The 23,392-nt window shown below is 34.6% G+C and overlaps 1 protein-coding gene across 4 annotated transcripts in view; it reads left to right on the top strand.

The window, feature by feature from the left end:
* The window catches only part of LOC307175180 (uncharacterized protein), a 310,674-nt gene that overhangs the window by 230,704 nt on the left and 56,578 nt on the right, over positions 1-23,392 (top strand). For all 4 annotated transcript variants that reach the window (XM_079900046.1, XM_079900045.1, XM_079900047.1 and 1 more), the window contains one exon: positions 19,169-19,234. In XM_079900046.1, the coding sequence (XP_079756172.1) occupies positions 19,196-19,234 (39 nt within the window). In that variant the 5' untranslated portion in view covers positions 19,169-19,195. The remainder of the gene's footprint in view (positions 1-19,168; positions 19,235-23,392) is intronic.

The following is a 23,392-nucleotide window of genomic DNA, read 5'->3' as shown; positions in this document are numbered from 1 at the left end:
CTTTAAATATGTCCTGCCACTCCCTTCTGGCTTGCAGAGTTTCTGCTGAAAGATCAGTTGTTAACATTATGGGGATTCCCTTGTCTGTTATTTGTTGTTTTCCCTTGCTGCTTTTAATATTTTTTTCTTTAGATTTAATTTTTGATAATTTGATATGTGTCTTGGCATGTTTCTCCTTGGATTCATCCTGTATGGGACTCTCTGCACTTCCTGGACTTTATTGACTATTTCCTTTCCCATATTAGGGAAGTTTTCAACTATAATCTCTTCAAATATTTTCTCAGTCAATTTCTTTTTCTCTTCTTCTTCTGTGACCCCTGTAATTCGAATGTTGGTGCGTTTAATGTTGTCCCAGAGATCTCTGACACTGTCCTCAATTCTTTTCATTTTTTTTCTTTATTCTGCTCTGCGGTAATTATTTCCAGTATTTTATCTTCCAGGTCACTTATCCATTTTTCTGCCTCAGTTATTCTGCTATTGTTTCCTTCTAGAGAATTTATAATTTCATTTATTGTGTTGTTCATCATTGTTTGTTTAGTTCTTCTAGGTCTTTGTTAAACGTTTCTTGTATTTTCTCCATTCTATTTCCAAGATTTTGGATCATTTTTACTATCATTACTCTGAATTCTTTTTCAGGTAGACTCCCTATTTCCTCTTCAGTTGTTTGGTCTGATGGGTTTTTACCTTGCTCCTTCATCTGCTGTGTGTTTTGCTGTTTTCTCATTTTGCTTAACTTGCTGTGTTCAGGGTCTCCTTTTTGCAGGCTGCAGGGTCGTAGTTCGCATTGTTTTTGGTGTCTGCCCCCAGTGGCTGTTTGTTTCTGTGTGTTGTGTAGGCTTCCTGGTGGAAGGTACTGGTGCCTGTGTTCTGGTGGATGAGGCTGGATCTTGTCTTTCTGGTACACAGGACTGTGTCCGGTGGTGTGTTTTGGGGTGTCTGTGACCTTATTATGATTTTAGGCAGCCTCTCTGCTAATGGGTGCGGTTGTTTTCCTGTCTTGTTAGTTTTTGGCATAGGGTGGCCAGAACTGTAGCTTGCTGGTCGTTGAGTGGAGCTAGGTCTTAGCATTGATATGGAGATCTCTGGGAGCGCTTTCGCTGTTTGATATTACATGGAGCTGGGAGGTCTCTGGTGGACCAATGTCCTGAACTCGGCTCTCCCACCTCAGAGGCACAGGCCTGACACCCCGCCGGGGCACCAAGACCTTGTTCACAACATGACTCAGAAGAAAAGGGAGGAAAAAAAAAAAAGAAAGAAAAAAAAATAAAATAAAGTTATTTAAAAAAATTATTAAAAATTTAAAAGTAAGTAAAAAGAAAAAGTACAGACAGAAGCCTGAGACAAACGGTAAAAACGAAGCTATACAGACAAAATCACACAAAGAAGCATCCACATGCACACTCACAAAAAGGGAAAAAGGAAAAATATAATATATCTATATATTAAAAAAAAGGAAGAGAGCATCCAAATCAATAAACAAATCTACCAATGATAATAAATTCTAAATATTAAACTAAGATAAACCTAAAACCAGAAACAAATTAGATGCAAAAAGCAAACCCCAAGTCTACAGTTGCTCCCAAAGTCCACTGCCTCAATTTTGGAATGATTCCTTTTCTATTCAGGTATTCCACAGCTGCAGGGTACATCAAGTTGATTGTGGAGATTTAATCTGCTGCTCCTGAGGCTCCTGGGAGAAATTTCCCTTTCTCCTCTTTGCTCGCACAGCTCCTGGGATTCAGCTTTGGATTTGGCCCGGCCTCTGCGTGTAGGTCGCCTGAGGGCGTCTGTTCTTTGCTCAGACAGGACGGGGTTAAAGGAGCCGCTGATTCGGGGGCTCTGGCTCACTCAGGCCAGGGGAGGGAGGGAGGGGTACAGAACGCAGGGCGAGCCTGCGGCGGCAGAGGCTGTCGTGACGTTGCAACATCCCGAGGTGCACCGTGCATTCTCCCGGGGAAGTTGTCCCTGGATCACAGGACCCTGGCAGTGGCGGCTGCACAGGCTCCTGGGGAGGAAGGTGTGGATAGTGACCTGTGCTTGCACACAGGCTTCTTGGTGGCTGCAGCAGCAGCCTTAGTGTTTCATGCCTGTCTCTGGGGTTCGCACTGATAGCCGCGGCTCGCACCCGTCTCTGGAGCTGGTTTAGGCGGTGCTCTGAATCCCCTCTCCTCGCACACCCTGAAACAATGGTCTCTTGCCTCTTAGGCAGGTCTAGACTTGTTCCGAGACTCCCTCCCGTGTAGCTGTGGAGCACTAGCCCCCTTCAGGCTGTGTTCACGCAGCCAACCCCAGTCTTCTCCCTGGGATCCGACCTCTGAAGCCCAAGCCTTAGCTCCCAGCCCGCTCCCGTTCTGGTGGGTGAGCAGACAAGCCTCTCGGGCTGGTGAATGCTGGTCAGCACTGATTCTCTGTGCAGGAATCTCTCCGCTTTGCCCTCTTCACCTGTTGCTGCGCTCTCCTCTGTATCTCCGAAGTTTCCCCTCTGCCCATCCCCTGTCTCTGCCAGTGAAGGGACTTCCTATTGTGTGGAAACTTTTTCTCCTTCACAACTCCCTCCCAGAGGTGCAGGTCCCCTTCCTATTCTTTTGTCTCTGCTTTTATTTTGCCCTACGAGGTACATGGGGAGTTTCTTGCCTTTTGCAAAGTCTAAGGTCTTCTGCCAGCATTCAGTAGGTGTTCTGTAGGAGTTGTTCCACGTGTAGATGTATTTCTGATGTATTTTTGGGGAGGAAGGTGATCTCCACGTCTTACTCCTCTGCCATCTTGAAGGTCTCTCTAGGAAATCTTGGACTGTTTTACTTTCAAAGTTTGTAAAATTATTTGTCATTTTAATAGCCACAGTGGTTCAGCATTCTGGATACAAGAGGCCATGACAAAAAGTAATTAATACCTTAGAAAATAAGGAGAAATGCCAATAATTATCCTGACCAATCCTGAATTCCATGTTTTCTTGCCTACAAATGTAAATCTCACAGACAGTGTTGGACTTTTGAAGTGAGAAATTCATGATTGGCCTCACTCAATAAACTGAAAGGTAGCAGCATATAAAGAAAATGAGACTTGGAACCCAAGGAGTCAAGAGGCTTAAGCTCTGATTCAGTCTCTTCCACAGATGAGAGTAGTTCAATCTCTTCCACAGATGAGAGTAGGAAAATCAGTGTGCAGTGTTAATCTTTTTGGGCCTAGTATTTCCACCTATGAATTTGAGAGGGTAGGTCTATATTTACCACCTGTTTTTCTACCATTTATAGTGCTCCATGTATTTTATGGATCAACAAATAATAGTAGTGATGCTTTAAAAGTAAAAGAGAAAGGAAAGTGGAGAGATTAACAAAAGAGAGATTCTAATTTTCTGGGTTTTTGTTACTGCTTGTATTCTGTACCCACTCCCAACTATCCTTCTCACAGAAAAACAAGAAAAATCCACATTTAAAACCATTTAATGATTTAACACTGAACTTATAATATAACATCAACCCATTAAGTATCTTAAAAAGTCCTGCATGATCTGGCTCCAGCATCATTTTACTCATTAGTGGGAGTTTTTTGTGTGTGTGTGGTATGTGGGCCTCTCACTGTTGTGGCCTCTCCTGTTGCAGAGCACAGGCTTCTGACGCACAGGCTCAGTGGCCATGGCTCACGGGCCCAGCCACTCCGCGGCATGAGGGATCTTCCCGGACCGGGGCACGAACCCATGTCCCCCGCATCAGCAGGCGGACTCTCAACCACTGCGCCACCAGGGAAGCCCATTAGTAGGAGTTTTGCCAGCTCCCCTTAATTTCTGCCACACTGGCCTTCCTCCAATATGTGGAGCTCTTTCCTATTTCAGGTTTTACACACATTACTGGAAAACTCTTTTTCCAACTCTTTGCTTCTGTAGTTCCTGTTCATAATTCAGTAGTGTTTTAGGTCACCTTCTCTGAAAAGAATGCCCTTACCTTGAATCTAAACTAGTTCTCTTTGTTATTCTAGTTCATCATACCTTTTACCTTTCCTCCAGAGTACTGATCACATTTTTAATTAATATGTATGAGGGGGTTTTTAAATGTGTTTCCCAAAATCTTTGACATTCCTTCTATTGAGAAGTGAGTCCTCTGTTCACTTCTTCTTGAATACAGGTCAATTTTAGTGATTCACTTGTAACCAGTAGAATGCATCTGAAGTGTTGAAAGATAATTTTGAGCTCAGAAAAGCCCTTAAAATGTAGTGCAGATTCTGACTCTTTAGATGTTGCTCTGGGGAAAGTCAAGCACTATGTAAGAAATCTGACTAGGCTGGGAATTCCTTCTGGTAGGAATTTCAGTCAGTAGCTGAGCTAAGTTTCCAGCTTCCAGCCATGTGGAAGAGTCATCTTGGAGGTTCAGTCCAGGAGAATCATGAGATGACTGGAGTCCAGCCAACATCTGCCTGTAACTGCATAAGAGACCCCAAGCAAGAACTGCTCATTCAAATCCCTCCTAAGACCATGACCCACAAAATAAAATTGTTATGCTAATTTTGGAGATAAAGTATTGTGCAGCAATAATAACCAAAACAATAGGTGTGTATGTGACTATGTGTTTGATATCTTCTCCTCTATGCTGCAATATGTGTATATGCAGAGAGGCTGTGCCTATTTGTTCACTGCTGTATACCCAGTACGTAGGATGGTGCACTTAATATATTAATGTTAAAAGAATGATACTAATGGGTAATAGTTTCACAAACATTTAAAATGCTTATAATAAGACATTCATATAGTACACTCAATATTAATCCTTTTATGAATATGCTAAAACATTTTCAGAGGGTTTTAATATAGAGTACCATTTAGAAACATAAGTTTGTTTTTCAGAATATATTTGAACTATATCACCATGGATTTTATTCTTTCAAATAGCTTCAACTACATTCTAACCTCATACATTGCTGGTTGGATTGTACATTGGTGCAGCCACTTGGGGAAAAAGCCTAGAAATTTCTTAAAATTTTAAACATAATTTGTTAAATTTATTACATGAGCCAGCAATATTACTCCAAGATATACAGAAAAATGAAAACATATATCCATACAAAGAGTTGTATATGAATGTTCATAGCAGCATTATTCATAATAGCAAAAAGCAGAAACAACCCCAATGCCCATCAACTGGTGAACAGATAAATGAAATGTTATATATCCATGCAATGGAATATTATTTGGAAGAAAAAAAGAATGGAGTACTGATGTATGATACAAGATTAATGAATTCCAAAATATACTAAGTGAAAGGATCCAGAAACAAAAAATCACATATGGCTTGCTTCCATTTATATGACATATTCTTAAAAAGCAAACCTGTGCATATAAAAAGTAGATTCATGGTTGTCTGCAAGTTGAGAGAAGAAAAAGGAGTGTCTACAATAGGAAAGAATGTTCTTCTTGGGGTCATAAAATGTTTTAAAATTTGATTGTGATGATGCTTCTACAACTCTATATTTTTAAAATATACATATATATATTGGATTGCAAAAATAAAATGAGTGAATTTTATGGTGTGTAAACTATCCCTTAGAGAAAAGAAAATGTGCCATTCTATAGCACCAAACTATTTCAGTTTTTGAACAAGACTTTGCAGACGTCCAATGCCACTAGTTTTGAAAGAAAGAGTTCTTAGAATTGTCTGAGTATTTGCAGAAACATATTTCTGAATGTGATTTGCCTCATGAAACAATTTATAACACTTTTTTGGGGGGTTTCCCTGGTGGCGCAGTGGTTGAGAGTCTGCCTGCTGATGCAGGGGACACGGGTTTGTGCCCCGTTCCGGGAAGATCCCACATGCCGCGGAGCAGCTAGGCCCATGAGCCATGGCCGCTAGGCCTGTGCATCCAGAGCCTGTGCTCCACAACGGGAGAGGCCACAACAGTGAGAGGACCGCGTACCGCAAAAAAATAAAAAACAAAAACGTTTTTTTGGTGAGTATACATAATGACATAAAACAGCAAGCTAAATACAAAAGAAGGAGCTAAAGCAAAGAGAGAAAGACAGAATGCAATGAGTTCACTGAAAAAAATAGAAGCATTTGTAGCAAATGGAGAGGAAAGGAAACTTAGAAAAACCAACAATATATCAAATGGTGCACAAACTAAAAGAGTAGCCAGAGTTTATTGTTGTATAAACTGATTTACCACACTTTCAAAAGTCCTGTGGTGAAAAATATATTAAGAAAGTGTGATCCACCAGAGTAGAAAAACAGATACCTGAGTACATCTTGAAACCAATGAAAATAAGAAAATTGATCGGAACAATGAAGTCTCGTCTATGTGATAGATCAGTGATACTATTTCTCTCCAATAACAACTAAAAATTAAACACATTAACAAATGCACCTGACAAAGTTAATTTCCTATTGTAAAACATGACTTCCCTTTCTGATACATATTATGGTATTGAACAAGATAAATTTAGAAAACAATAATAAAGTAACCAAGATTATAGACATTTTATGAATTGTAAGGAATTTAATTTTGAAAGTATTCTAACTCATGAGTAATTTTTTAAGCCTTCTGTACAGACTGCTAAATTCAATACTAGCCAATTTTCACTTAAACAGAAAAACAATGCAGATTACGCAGACTGTTACTGTTTTGTAATGCTACAAGATTAGTACATTTAAAAAATGCAATTGAAATAATGAAATAAAACCTCTTTGGGAGCAAACATCACTGAGCAATGATCTTTTTTGAATAGTGATCTTTCCATATCTGCTGAGGTCTTTAAAACTTGAAATTCATTTGAATGGAAATAGGCCTTCTTTAATAAACTTTATATTGGTCTGAAGTTACTGCTTCTTGATGTCTCTGGATCACCATTAAACCATATATAATTTTTCAGGCCAGGGATACAAGGATCCCTTATATTCATGGGCAATTTGAAGTTTTTGAATTACACTAAATGGACTCATTTTCATCTTCCAGAAATTGCTGAATAACTTTCCTTTAATATTGGTTTTTATTTCTTGTTTCTGTCATGTGGCTTATATGAAGACAACCACTCACATCCTGCCTCTAAACTGCCTTCTAATATGAGTTAGAGCTAAACAAAATATCAGAGTAATAGGAGAAGTAAGGATAATTTAATAATTAAGTGTAACATCATTTGGCATGAAATCAAGAGGGTATGGATGGATGGTCAGAGTAGCCTCTCCCCTTGCAATGCAATAAAATGCATAGGACTTAATCCAATATTCAGAAATTTTGTGTGACTTACTTTTATATTTTTATAGGTTGAGCTTGGTAGAGTCTGAATATTTGAGAAGTGTTACTTTGTCAATGCCCTAAAATTTTCAGAGGTGTAACCTATTTTCCATTCAATCTTTCAAAATATTTTTTCTCAAATCAGATTAAATATGTGAAAAATGTACTGTAACTTCAATTATTTTCAAGTATTTACCCAGTTTCTATATTTTTATCTATTATATTCTGTCCTTCAATTTGTATTCTTTGTTATTTCCCCAGTTTGTATTTTCACTTTTCTCCTGAAACACAGTTTTCTGAAGTCAAGAACAGTAATCAATAAGGACCTGAATGTCAAATTATTGGGAGTATTTTTCCCTTCCTCCTACTCATATAGCTTATGTTGAGTATCATTTAGAGTGTCCTGAATTGTCTTCCTAGTGCTTGAGAAGTTTTTTTTTCTTACTCTATAAGAACGGGAAAAGATAATTCTCAGCCAGTAATTCAGAAACCTTGAGGTTGTTAGAACATAGGGAAACCCTGAACTGGAACCCCTGGCTGAGAATTGCCCACTGTGGACATTTTGAGACCAGGACTAGTGTCATAGTGTCAACGGTAGAGGAAGAATACTGCTCTCTGCTCGTTCATGTAAATCAACTGCAGTCAAAAATATGTCTCAATGAATCAATTTATTTTTTTATTGAGTTTCTCCATCCACCAAACCAACTTCCTCAAATGTCTTCTTAAAATCCCAGGATTAGACTATTTTAGACCATCTTGTCTAAACAAAGGAGACAATTTTGAAAGATAAAAGTATGAATGCATAAGTAAGAACATAAAGAAAAGATCTGAAGTAAACTTCTCATTGAGGACTCTCTAACTTTTAAATATGTATTATTTTAGGCATCCTTTTTAGAAAAAAAGTAGTTCAAGAGTTTCCTATTTATTGTGTTATGAGGAAATAGTCTAGAAAACTTCCTGAAACATCAATTTAACATGCTAATTGAGAAACAGAAATCCAGATATTCAAAAGAGCAAGAGCTACTATCAAGTAACATTTTTGTTTCCTCTTCTCACTAATGAATCTAAAGTTATTATAGAAATGAGAAGAGCTTGCATATTTTGTGCTTAAATTTTTGTCATCCAGATTGTCATAGAGCTCTTAAAATGGAAACCAGGGGATCTACCTTAAACCCTGAAAGTGGAAATTAGGTGAATTTAAGTCATGTCCTCCATAGCACATAGAAGAAATAACTGTACATAGTAGAAAGACTGGAAAAATTAGCCTTTTTACTGTCTTCTCAAAAGCTGTACAAAGTGTTAATGCCTGTGAATAAATGCTCTGAACTAGCCAGTTGGTATTAAAAAGAACATTTTAAATGAGAACTTGCATGGAAGTTGAGGCCCAACATTTGTTCTCTCTAATTTTTATGAGTCACATAACAAATGACAGTTCTTTAAGTGAACTTAGCAAGAAGAAAAAGACAGTTCAGAAAAGAAATGCCATAGAATTTGATTCTCTTAGGTCCAGGTCTTTTCATTTGCTACACTGGATTTGGAAAACTGTAAGTGACAACAATATCAGTGTGAAAAATTTGTAAATGCTTGAAGTTCCTGTGGCAGAGACTATGATGTGTTCATCAGAACCTATTTCATTTTCCTACCACATACTCTGTTAGGCTATATTTTATCATTTTCCTTGCACTTAAATGAGGTAATTTCCTGAGTTCTGGCCAATAAAATGTAAGAATTGTTATCTATGTCTATTTCAGGACAAGTAGTTAACATAGGCATGTTCTTTCCCAACAGTCTTTCTCCCTATCTTCTGGGAGAATGATGAAAACATTGAGGACCTAAAGAATAGTGGCATCACAAGAAAGGAGTCCAAGTCCCAGAGTAGTCAGATGGAAGGCGAGAATGCCTACATTGCACTGTGACATGAATGAATAATAAGCTCTTATTTTCTTAAGCCATGGATAAGTCAAGATGTATTTACAGCAGTGAGTGATAACTAAGCTAATAGAGAAATTAGTTCTTTCGAGTGGGATGCTACAATAAAAACCTATAAAATGTTTGACATTGGTTTTGCAATTGGGCTTTTAGCAATGAGATAGCATTACTGGAACGCTAGAAATCCACATTGTAAAACGCAAAATATTTAATGAAATCTTATCTATGATAACCTGGAATGCAGAGCAGGTGACTGTGAAGCAGGTGGTCGAGGAAAGTGGTAGGAAAGGGTAGGCATGTTTGTGTGTTTTTGACATTCTTTGCCTTCCACGAAGTACAACAACAAAGAGCTCAGGCAGAAAGGGGCTGGTTCTCAAAATATTTAAGGCAATATAGACAGACTAGAGAGCAAGAACCTTTAACAAACAGAAAATTGTTTTAACATTCACCTACTCATACTAACACTTTCCCTCTACTCCACAGTTACTTAAATACTTCTATTTATACAGTGCCCTTTTCCCTGGCAATATTAGTTACATGCGGATATTTTTTAATCAAATAATAGATATCAGGATCTGGCACATAATAGCTCCTTAACTAAAGTGCAAGAACATTGTTTGTATTGCTTTCTCAAGTGTTGCCAAGTGCACAGATGAGTGTCCAGCATATAATAGGCACTCAGAAAATATATTTGCTGAATATATTTACATGTTTAATGTACTAAATTAAAACAGGTTAATTAAGGAGAAATGAAAGTTTAAGTTTCTATTCTGATAGTCTCACATAAACACAAATCTCAAAAAGAAAGGAAAAGTCACAAATAAGTCAGTGGAATACAAAGGAGCCTTGTATGTTTACAGAGTGTCATATATGTACAGTTTCATATATGTGCAAAATCACTACTTTGCAAAGTCATGCAACTGCCCTTTAGTCAAAGATCATTAGGAGCACCTATATGGGCAAAGGAGGTTTAGTTTATAGGCTCATTGCGACAAGGAAGATAGCCTACCATGGGGAAAGAGGAAGCATCTCAGCAAGAGGGTATTAGTAGGACGTTGTTATAAGATTTTAGCTTCTGTTAGATGATTTTGGAGACAGTTCAGGAAGACAGTGTTTTGCTTTGCATTGAATGCTGTTGGAAAGCAAGGGTAATTCTAGAATTGGATAGGTTGACATGTTTTATTTAGATGATGGCCGAATTGGAGCAGATCTAAAGCTATAATTGATAAAGAAGCATCATTAACTCATGTTATCATGAAAAAGGGAATGCTTGGTCATTTTTGTGGTTTGGACAGAGTTCTTATTTTTGTCTGTGCTCAAACATGATTAAAGAGTGGTTTTGCTTTTGTGTCTCATGACCTCTGAAATTGTTTATGTTCAACAGGAGAAAACCATGGCTTACCTCTTAAAGCCAAACCCACTCCTACCTAATAGCTATCAGGGACTACCTTTTTCGAACACATGTTTGCAAATGAAAAATGATGATTGATTAGGTAAACTACAAATATAAAAATCATAAAATCATTGTCATTTTCAAATAAGGTGGGAAAATATCCATATGTTCTGGTCAGGAGAGAAGATAGGGGTTCTAATATATTAATCATAACTTTAAAATATCCATAGGTTTCAGTTTGTCTTTTTCTGAAGTTATTCTCTTCTCAAAAATAAATAATAGTAAATATATAAAGTGGACTTTGGTTACTGCCAGTCTATTTTTCTTCAAAGACAATTGTGTCTGTTCAGAACAACTTTTTTTTTTTTTTTTTACAATATGTTAACAGAGCCATTGGACCTTCCCAGAAGAAAAATATATTTCTCTCCTTTATTTTTCCAGTATGAAATTTCATACTAATGAATGTAATTTTCTGAACCAAGTAACCAGAGTATAATGTAAGTAAGCATACTTGGCTTCCCTTCCATTACAATTCAAAATAGTGCTTCAAACTTAAAAATACATCTATGTCTCTATCTATCTATGTATCTATCTATCTATCATCACTAGCAAATGTGGACTCCAATGCATGAAGATAGATAATATTTAAAATAAGCCAGGCAAAATTTCATTAAAAACCTAATACATATGAAACAAATTTTTCAAATTAATGATGCATTTCATCAAGTCAGTGTCAAAAATGATGGGATAATACCTTAGTGACTTTTTGAAGAATTAGACAATGCCTCTCTGCATTGTATACTGATAGGTACTAAGGGAAGACTATTAAAGCACAATAGACGTTTGTCCCACAGGAGGCCAAGAATGAGATTCAAGATTAGATAAAGATACATGACCTAAAATTTCCCTGCATATCTTAAACCACAAAAATAACTTGGCCCTTCTGAAACCATATACAGATAATATAGATAAAAGCCTCTCTGCAGTTTATACTTTGATAACATACCAGCACATAGTTGATCTAGATTTTGTAATTCTATCTCACAGAAGAATCCTAATGCCTTAGGAGCAATGTTTATAGAAAGTCAGTTTGGGTGATAATCATGAAAGACTGAATTCTGATAACTGGGTGGTAAAACAACATGGTTACAGAGCGCTGCGATCCTTGGCCTTCTTTCCTCTAAATGACAAGCAAAAATAAAAATTTTAGAAGTATCCTCCTTGTTTGTTTTTTTTTTTTTTTATCTGAAAAAGATATTAACTGTCTTTTAGTCAAATGCTAACCTGGTAAAATATTTACTTTTCTCATAATTTTTTAAAATAAAACAGATAGAGACCATTTGACTATGTGCATAGAGTACCTCTTTATTTATTTATATGTTTGACATTTGGTAATTTCCTTCCTCTTAATTACTGAGAGAAAAATACAGTAGTGGAATCTATACCATTGAGAACTTTCTAGTAGATTTAAATTGGAGGATTTTGTGCCTAATTATTGAATTTTTATCAGGCTTGGAGATGGTATTATTAGGTCATAATTACAATTTAAAACAAGTAATATATTTATTTTTTAAATATTTTGATTTATGTCATAAGTCAAGTTTATGTCTAAATAAGTGTTACATCTAAAACTTTATTTCGCAAACAGTTTTACTTTTGGAAAGCAAAACCTTGATCATTAAGATCTGCATGTATTAGAAATCCTGATTGATTTTCTTCCCGGGTGAAAGTGAGATCATATCAAATAAGACATCATAGCAAATTGTAGTTCATATGAGTTTTTAAGGCACTATAGGAGGGCTAAGAGTTGGTAAAGTTTGATTGAAAATTAAATTTGCTTTAAGAGATTGTCCTCCATTCTCTATGAATAAATTGCAAATAGATACCTTACATGGAACAGGAAGAGAAGTAAATCATTTGAAAGAAATTTTGACACCAAATTTCTTAAGACCCTGTCAAGCCAGAGATAGAGACATGGTTATACTGGGAAGGATTCTGATTCTAATGAAGTTCACCTTAGCTCATTGTTGCTTCCGTTTGGAATCTAATGAAAGAAGATACCTAATTTTTGTAGCTGCTCTGTGTGTGTGTGTGTGTGTGTGTGTGTGTGTGTGTGTGTGTATGTGTGTGTGTAAAATTAAAATTAGATTTGCTTTAAAAATGTCACATTAGCATAAAATAATTTATACCTAGTTTAAGAATAGATGAGTATAAAAGTACACTAAACTAAGCATAACAGTATTTCGGTCATAGCTCAAAATCCTCGTGATACTTTCACCAAAATATACAGGCTCTTGACAACTAAGTCACCATGTACACTCAAACATATAAAGAAATATGTTTATTTGATCAATTAACAATCACTTTTTTAGATCAATTAAGAATAAAAAATATAAAAGTCTTTATTTGCATATTTCTTCTTTAATGCTTTTTCTTTCTTTATGTAAATCCAAATTTCTGACCTATTCATTTTCCTTCTTTCTGAAGAACTCTTTCTAACATTTCTACAAATCAGTTCTACTGGTGAAAAATTCCCTCAAATTTTGTTTGTCTGACAACATCTTTGTTTCTCCTTCACTTGTTCTTTGAGCTTCCTGGACCTGTGGTTTAGTGTCTTATATTAATCTTGGGAAATTCTCAGTCATTGTTGCTTCAAATATCTCATCTTTTCCTTTCTCTCTTTCTTCTTTTCCCAGTATTCCCATTACACATATGTTTGAGGACATTTAGTATGTTTTAGAATGTGTCCCAGTGCAGATTCAGTTCAAGTAAGGGAACCTGTCTGAGTCTCATTAAGTAATCCTTGAATAGATTGGAAAATGCTGTATAAATAAGTTAGTAATGATTGGCTAACTCTTGGGACATTGGATCTTATTAATAATAGCATATTTCATGGAACTTAAAAAATACTGGGTTAGTCATGGAAATTAATTGTTTTCTTTATAATGTATGTTTACTATATTCCATTTCATTATGTCATATAAAACTAGAATGATAATGACAAATGACAGAATTTAATAACTTTGCATTCCCATTTATTTCTCAATTACTGTCTCAATTTTGGTATATTAAGGTAAGATATCTGCATTGAAATTATTAATGAGAAAGTTAATCCTCTCTACTTATTTCACTGTCTAAATATATTCTAGGATTGTTCCAAATTGTACATGTATTAACAGACTTAACAGAAACTCCATTTTAATTGTTTCTCCTCATTTTAATCCACCATGTCTTAATCTCATTGGGCTCTTTACTGCATTCCTGTAATTTAGGAGGCATCACAGCACCATTGTTAACAAGAAGAGTACATTTAATAATAGCGTCTACCTCTCTGGACATCCATTCTGCTAATAGGCCTAACAGAAAGCTAATCATCATTAGTGTGATCATTTTATTTCAGAAACTCCTAACCTCCCTGTTGAATTATAGTATTAGCAATTGCAAATTATTAAAAATTATGGCAGGAGGACTAGGCTTATTATGATCTAGCTCTTAAAGAAATCTAAGTCACTGGGAGACGTGCTGCAATAAAAATAGAAACAAATCTCTTAGTAGTAAGCATAGAGTAGGTAATGATAAACACATCACCAAACCACCACATGCACAGAATATAATCCTTTAGAGGTAATATTTTGTTTGAATAGCTCCTACTTATAAGTGATTCACTCTATCTCTCTAAAACTTATATATTTGTTTCTTTTCTTTTACTCCAATAATTTATTTAACATAACATGGATAGAATCACACAGCTAAGTGACAGAAACTGGATTCATCATAAGTAGCATGGTTTCAAACACTGTGCTCTTAACTAAGATAACCTGTAATTTAAAACATTTCTCTGATATATTTCTTAGTTTGACTCTATAGTCTTAATTTAGTTAATTTTGGTTGCTATTTTAATATGTTTATTAAGGTATATATGCCCATTTTTGAAAATCAAACACTTTATTTTTTATTATTATTATTTTTTGTTCGGTATGCAGGCCTCTCACTGTTGTGGCCTCTCCCGTTGCGGAGCACAGACTCCGGACGCGTAGGCTCAGTAGCCATGGCTCATGGGCCCAGCCGCTCCACAGCATGTGGGATCTTCCCAGACCGGGGCACGAACGCGTGTCCCCTGCATCGGCAGGCGTACTCTCAACCACTGCGCCACCAGGGAAGCCTGCTTACTCTCTTTTTAAAATGTGGTATAATGGACTATCCTATGTTTTGACCATCAGAAAAACCTTGGTTAAAATCTCATTTTCCGATGCATTAGCTCCATTGAATTCTTTCTGCTGGTCAGGCAAATTTTAGATGCTGAAGTCAGACTCCAATTTTTACTGAATCTTGTCCTAGATGGTTAAATCCTAATGTTTCAAATTTGCATAATGCCGTCACAAAGTGTAAGCTATTTTTTAATATATTAACCCATTCTACTATGAGTTAATGAGCCTGAATCTATTCCCAGAATGGAACCCCAGCTGAACTATTTATAGATTTGAGTTCCCAGCACTGTTTTGTGTTTTTTTTTCCTTCTTACTCATCTTCCTCAGTCATTTGTACTGTATTAACTCATGGGTTGGTTGCAAACCAAGAGGCCTCTGGGGTCAGAAAAATAATGAAAGTGGTTAAGGAATGCAGGCTTCATGACGTAGTAGCCACCACTCATTCCTGGTGGTAACAAGGTATGACCTGTAAATCATTTAAATGATGATAAGCCTATGCCTTTCTTCCATAAGGCAGTGTCAGTTAACTGTGACAATAAATCTAGCAATCAGTGTAGTCAATTCAAAAGGAAAAGTAAGAAAAAAAATTCAGACAAATGTAAGTTTCACTCATTTTCATGGGAAAAAATTTAAAATTAAGCAAAAGTAAAAATCAATTATGTTGCACAGTGACTCAAACAGAAAAGAAAATTAACACTTGAATATTTTGAATGTTTAATAACTATAGACTTGTTACATTAGCAAAAATACTTTAGCCCAGATTATGTCTTTCTTTCTAGTAAAAGTAAGATGTTGTGAAAGAAATGTCTCTTTTTAAAAGGGTTTCATCTACACTCAATTTTGTTTCTAATCTGAAAATATATAAATGTCAAAATTTATTTTTTCTCTACATATTTTTAGAATAGTTTTACCTAATTGAAGTATTTAATTTAGAGAAACTCATTTCTGGAAATACTTAGTGATTTTATTGTATGTAAAAATACAGATACTAAGAAAATCATTTTAATGCTACAGATAGTTTGAAATGAATCCTACTTTTCTTTGAGTTAGACAGCTATGATGCAAATAACTTCAATAATGCATAACAAAATTGATTAAAAGGGAGTGAAGTGTTTTCTACATATCAGAGCAACACCTTGTCCGGAAGTTAGATTTTTTTTTCCCTCGCCAAATATTCACATTAGGCAAAATGCATGTTGTCATGTCAACTGGATGGTAAATTTAGCCTGAATAATTTCTTAATATATCAAGATAGAACTTTTTGCTAGTATTTATAGTTTCTAAACCATGGCCTTTTTTCCTATCCCTGATTCCTCAAAATACTGCTTATTTATATTTCTAAATAATTTACCTAAAATATATTCACTTTTCCGGTATTCAAATATATACTTTTATATGTTTAAGTCAATTATATTTTTTGCATTTATCAAAACATATAAATGTTTGAAAAAAAACTAAACATTTGCAGCAGCATAATCTTTTTTTAGATGCTATTTTGTAGACATTCCTAAAATGTTAGAGTACAATATTTTCATACAGTACCTATCCAAAATTTTGCAACAGTACTTCTACTAAAATAATTTTCGATGTATTTAACCTAAATAGTTGATAGTCACCTAATTATAACATTTTCACAATGAGATAATAGAGAAATGAAAATTTATACTGCAAACAACTTTCTCTTTAATTATATACTGCACAGTCTTTAAAATTGGGATATAAGTATTTTAATATATTGTAATAAGAAAGGTACCTGGAAAATAATTTTGTAAAATGTATATTCATTTGGGGAAGCATTTTTTAATTTAAATGAGAAAATGTTACATAATGAACACCAATATTTTAAAAAAATTCTTCAGTATTTCTCAGTTAACCTTAATTTTCTCTAACGTGATTAGAATAATAATAATAAGACTAAGAAGTTGGTATGAATACACTGACTCAGTTAATGTTCACTAACACAGTGTGGGATCAGCAATTTGCCACAAATCATATAACTGGAATCTGCAATACTAGGATTCTGACCTGGATCTTTTTGACTCCAGACCAGCACTCTTAATCTGTCCTTTTGCAGCCTTTGTTGTGGCAAATGAACGAACAATTAAGCTGAAAACATTGCAGTTAGTCTTCAGCTGTACTGAAGGGCATAGTTTCTTTTAACTTGAGTCAAGGACTTGGAGCAAAATTAAAACTAGCCCCAAATAAACAAAGTTTTCTTTTATGGTTACTTACCTGCAAGGTAATTTTAACACTTAAAACAAAATTAGGGACTTCACTGGTGGTCCAGTGGTTAAGAATCTGCCTTCCAATGCAAGGGACGCAGGTTCAACCCCTGGTCGGGGAACTAAGATCCCACATGCCAGCGGGGCAACTAAGCCCGTGCGCCACAACTAGAGAGAAGCCCGTGCACCGCAACAAAGAGCCCGTGTGCTGCAACTAAGACCCGACGCAGCAAAATTAAAAAAAAAAAAAATTAAAGTGTTGTAATTAGGAGACACACTACTAATTATACAGAGTATCCCCTCAGAATCCCTGGGTTAAGCTCATAGACACATAGGGTAAAATTGGAGACTCTAGAGAGACATGCCACAAAACTAAAATCCACCCATATTTCACCAGGCAGGAGAATTATATTAGAAATATAAGTATGCTTCCTATCGCTTAAAAAATTTAGTGAGCTCACATGTGTGCATTTTCATGTGTGTGTTGGCTTAATGTTGAAAAAATAGACATTTTTTAGAATTTAACATCTATCATGGCAATTTCCCCATTCCATTATATATTAATTGTCAACAGTTTTCCTGAACTCAAGGTAATCTTGCTATTTTCTTAAGAGTATCTTTGAGAGTAACAAGTTTCATGTAAGAAAACGTCAGTTATATTAAAATAACAAGGTACTTTTTGTTAATCACTATTTGGTTCTATATCCAGTAGATTATATAAATTATTTTTCTGGTATTTAAATTTTTTCTCGAATGTTCAAGAAGAGGACCTGTTTTCATTGGTGCCTAAAAATCGTAAGCACAAAAAGAATGAACTATGCAGAATTGCACATGTCCTTCCTAATATGTTAGGAACATTCACAACATATGAGTTGCTCTCCAAATTTAATTAGAGACTGTAGATTCATTAATATTGCATATCACAGAGAGCTCATGTACTTAATAAACTGTCCTTAAGCATGAAGATGGAAATTGGAAGAGTAATCATAGAGCTGATCCTAGTAGCTATCAGACACTATATTGTTAAATGATAAAATTTACTTCAACTTTCCATGACAGATCAAAACTTCTCTCTAATTTCTAGAGAGAAAAAAGAATGTGACATGAACTCTCCACCTTTATACTCACTGATATATCTAATTAGAGATTTGGGGAGAAAGTATGAGAATGTGTGAATTAGCCTCTTTTTCTCGTGTTTTGACTTACTCTGTTCTCAGAATACACAGTTTTCTCTGTTACCTCTGTTAGGTGACCTGCCCTTAATCTACAAGTGGTCAGATGTTCACCTTAATAATGACTAGATAATACTTAGGAAGACTCCCTAGCCATAGACCTAAGACATATTCTCTAATTATATTTACTAGAAATAAAACTTTAAATATCAAATCATAACTCAGGAAGAGAAAGAAGAATATTTTTATCTCCTCAAATTCCTGCCTATATAAACAGCAGAATGAGAGTTCATATGTCATGGCACAAACATTATCAGAAGCTTTCCTAAGCTAATTATATTTTCTCATGCAACAATGGATTAAGTTAAGCAGGAAAATATTTGATAATAATGCTTTATATTTCAGTGCTTCACAGTTGAGGCCAAAGATAGTGGAAATGGCCAACTCTGATCATATGGGTGTTTCGTGTATGTTTGTAGGACTGTGTGCAAACTGACTGTAGCTAGTAGCAAATTCTACTCAATAAGATGAATCTAATTAAAAAATAACAACTGCTGCTTTACATAAAAGTATTGAATTAGATGTGGTGTCCTGAACTACAGGAAAATGCACAAATGCTGTGGTCTGAAACCCATCCTGGAGAAAGATGAATGATGGCAGCCATAGATTCAGGGATGGGATTTGGGAGTAGCAGGGATTTGTCACTTAAGAAGTAAAAGATTATCTTTTCCTGCTGCTTTTAATTTTCCTCTTTTCAACCCAAGGCTACTACCTACCACAAGAGTGAGAAGTCAGAAACTCAAGCAAAATGACTAACAGAGTGAAATATATAAAACATTGAAAGGAAAAAATTCCCAAAACCTGGAATTCTGTATCCAATGAAATTATCCTACACAAATGATGCAGAGATAAAGACTTTCTCAGACAAACAAAAACTGAGGGAATTTGTTGCCAGTAGGATTACCTGGCAAAAAATGTTTTTGAATTTCTCTCTGAGATAATTTCTAACTTCTCTCTGAATTTCTTTAGAGAGAAGCAAAATAATATGGATCAGAAATGTGGATCTACGTAAATAAAGGAAGCGCATTTGACAAGGTAAATCTTTTATTTTTCTTATTCTTAAATGATCTATGTTCAAATTAATAATTGCATAATGTATTGGATAAATATAACTTATAGATAAGTGAAATGAATGGCAGAAATATAATAAGAGATGGGAGAAGGAAATTGAGAATAAATTGTTATAAGGTACCGGCACTACCCATGTAACAATATACTGTTGTTTGAAAGTGGAAAAAAAATTAGTAGTAAATATATATCATAAACTCAGAAGCAACCACTGAAAAAATAAAAATAAGCATAATTAAATGCTAATAGAAGAAAGAAAATGAGATCACATTAAATTATTACAATAAATAGCAGAAAAAGAGTGAAAAGAAGCAAATAATAAGGGTAACAACTAGGAACAGTTAAAATATGGTCACTATTATTCTAACTGTATAAATAATCAAATGAAATATGAATGGAATAAATACACCAAGTCAATAATAGAGATTGTCAGAGTGGATCAAAAAACAACCCCTAATTATATGTTATCTACAAGAAACCCACTTTCAGTGTAAAGATACATGTAGACTAAAAGTAAAGGAATGAAGAAAGATATACCACACTAATGCTAATCAAAAGAAAACAGGGATAGCTCTATTAATATCCAACATAGCAGATTTCAGAGCAAGGAAAGTTATCAAGGATAAAGACAGGCATTACATGATAAATGGTCAATACTCCAAGAAGAAATAACAATCCTTAATGCATGTGCCTAACAACAGAGCATCAAAGTATGTGAAGTAAAAACTGATAAGACTGCAAAGAGTAATAAACAAATACATTATAGGTGGAAACTTTAACACCAGAAATGAACAGAGTTGACAGGTAGAAGTTAAATAAGATGTGATACCAATTTCTCTAGAATATATTTTAGAAAACAGAAGCAAAGGGAACACTTCCAAATTTATAAGGACAGGTATGCAAGGCTGGTTCAACATTCAACCATCAATTAAGGCTGTTCACATCATCAGGCTGAAAAAGAAAAATCATATGATCATATCAATAGATGGAGAATAAGCACTTAAGAAAACACAACACCCATTCATGATAAAAACTCTCAACAAGCTAGGAAAAAAATGGAACTTCCTCAGCATGATAGGAATGCTTATCAAAAAATTACAGCAAACATTGCTCTTAATCTTGAGAAACTAGATGCTTTCTCCTATGATCAGGAACAAGGCAAGGATATTCTCTCTCACCACTCCTATACAACATGGTACTGGAAGTCCTTGCTAATACAATAAGACAAGAAAAATAAAAATTATATAGCTTGGGAGTGAAGACATAGAAATGTCTTTGCATATGAGATGATCATCTATGTAGAAAATTCCAGAGAATTAAGAAGAATACTCCTGGAACTAATAAATGATTGATTATTGCAAGGTTACAGCATATGTTTAATATACAAAAGTTAATTGCCTCCTATATACCATCAATGAACAAATGGAATTTGAAATTAAAAGTGCAATACCATTTACATTAGTACCCCCAAAATTAAATGCTTCAGTGTAAACGTAACAAAATATTTACAAAATTTATATAAGGAAAACTACAATACTTTGATAAACAAAGAAGAATTAAATAAATGGAGAGATACTCCATGTTCATGGATAGAAAGACTCAATATTATTATAAAGATGTCAGTTCTCAACTTTATCTACAAGTTGAATGCAATTGCAATAAAAATTCCAGCAGGTTACTTTGTGGATAGTAACATGTTCTAACTCTTATGTGGAAAGCAAAACGCCCAGAATAGCCAACACAATACTGAACAAGAACAAAGCTGGGGGACCGACACTACTAACTTAAAGACTTACTCTAGAACTACACTAATCAAGACAATGTGGCATTGGTGCAAGAATAGATAACTAGATTCCTGTAACAGAACAGAGAGCCCAGAGAGACCACACTAAAATATAGGGAACTTGTCTTTGACAAAAAAGGAAAGGCGATTTGGTGGAAAAGGATAGTCTTTTCAAAAAATGGTGCTGGATCACCAGTACATCCACATGCAAAAAAGTGAATCCAGGCACAGATATTACACTTTTTACAAAGATTAATTCATAATGAATTGTAGACCTAAGTGTAAAATAAAAACTATAAAATTCTAGAAAATAACATAGGGTAAAATATAGGTGACCTTCATTTGGCAATAATTTCTCTGGTAAGAGAATGAAAAGACAAGCCACATACTGGGACTGTGGATTTGCAAAACACTATCTAATAAAGGACTTTTATCAAAAATATACACATAATACTTAAATTCAACAATAAGAATACAACCTAATTAAAAAGTGTACAAAATACCTGTACAGATACCTCTCCAAAGAAGATATACAAGATGGCAAATAAACATATGAGATGATACACAACATCTTTATATTTAGTAAATTTCAAAACACTGACGACACCAAATGCTCAAGAGTATGTAGAACAAGGGACCTCACTAATTGCTGGTTACAATGCAAAATGGTACAGCCTCTTTGGAAGACAACTACATTTTCTTACATAAGTAAACATACAGATTATCATCCACCAATTGTGTTATGCAAATAAGTGAAAATCTTATGTACATATAAAAACCTGCAGACAAATGTTTACAGAATTTTTAGTCATAATTGTCAAAAATTAGACTAAACCAAGATGTCCTTCAGCGGGGTAATAGATAAACTGTGGTACACTTATATAATAGAATATTATTCAATGATAAAAATAAATGAGCTATCATGCCACTAAAGGATTTGGAGGAATCTTAAATGAATATTTTGAGTCTAAGGAGCTAGTCTGAAGAGCTTACATACTGTATTGGTCCAACTATATGATATTATGGAAAGGCCAAACTATAGAGACAATAAAAATATCAGTGGTTGCCAGGGAGTCTCATTTGGGAGGTGGGGGGCATGAGTTGGGTACTGGATGAATGGCTAGAGAAGATGTGATATTTAGAGCAATGAAACTATTCTATATGATCCTATAGTGTTGGGTGTATGGCATAGAAATTTGTCAAAGCCTACAGAACTGTACAAAACAAAGAGTGAACCCTCATGTATTATGGAATTTAGCTGAGAACAATATATCAGTCTTGGTTCATCAACTATAACAAATGTGTCAGACTCATGCAAGATGTTAATAATAGAGGAAAATTTGGGGGAAGGGATATATGGGAACTCTCTGTACTTCCTGCTCAATTGTTCTATAAACCTAAAACTCTGCTAAAAATGAAGTCTATTAATTTTAAAATCCATGGCAGTGATAAAATTTGTATTATTCTTGAAGTGAAGAGATAAGAATATAATTAGGAGAGATATATTTAGGCCTTCAAACTATTATTATGTACTATTTTTTTAGGTAGATTGTGCATAGCTGTGCATTTATTTCTAAGTATTTCATATCTACAAAAATCATTATGTGTATAAAAATTAAGAAGAATAACTTGAAATAATGATAAAGTTAATTGGGTTTGTAAGCTTCTTAAATTGTTTACCAATATCCCTTCAACTTATCTTCTCCAACCTTATCCTTTAGTAAACCCTAGCTCTTTTTCTAAAATGATAGATGGAAGCATTTTTATTTGATTTTTTTTTCCTCAAAAATATTAAATCAAGAGAATTTTAATGTCTATAATGCAATTCTATGTTTTGAGGTTTTCTGGGGTTTTTGCTTTTTTCTAATAACTGAGAATTTCTCTTTTCTACATTGAAATCATTACATATGACTTTTTATTTTAGCATGGACATGTGTACTATTGAGCAATGAAATATCTATCATATTAATTTAATTTGTTATTAAAAACCCATGTTGTATTCAGAAATATTAACATCCATCAAGAAACCAATGATCACCAAATTACCATATTAAAATAATATACAGCATAAAGGCTCCTTGTTCTAGGTGGAAATTAATGAAAGAGTAGATATCCAGAGAGGATACAACATATTTAATTAAACTAACCTAAAATTTATTGATTTTATGTTTGAAAGTAAGCATTAAGGTTTTTTAAGGTGTTGCCTTCATTGGTCATACATCAATTCTGGTGATGCCACCTTTGCCAAACTATGTTTGGCAGCTATATTTTGTGGATTTGCCTTCACATTTTATAGCACATTTGTCTGAGTGTACTTAATATTATCAAATATGTTTCTGGTG

This window comes from Stenella coeruleoalba (assembly GCF_951394435.1).
Source record: "Stenella coeruleoalba genome assembly, chromosome: 16".
Classification (NCBI taxonomy): domain Eukaryota; kingdom Metazoa; phylum Chordata; class Mammalia; order Artiodactyla; family Delphinidae; genus Stenella; species Stenella coeruleoalba.
The sequence above is the reverse complement of the archived record's forward strand: the minus strand, read 5'-3'. Positions and strand labels throughout refer to the sequence as shown.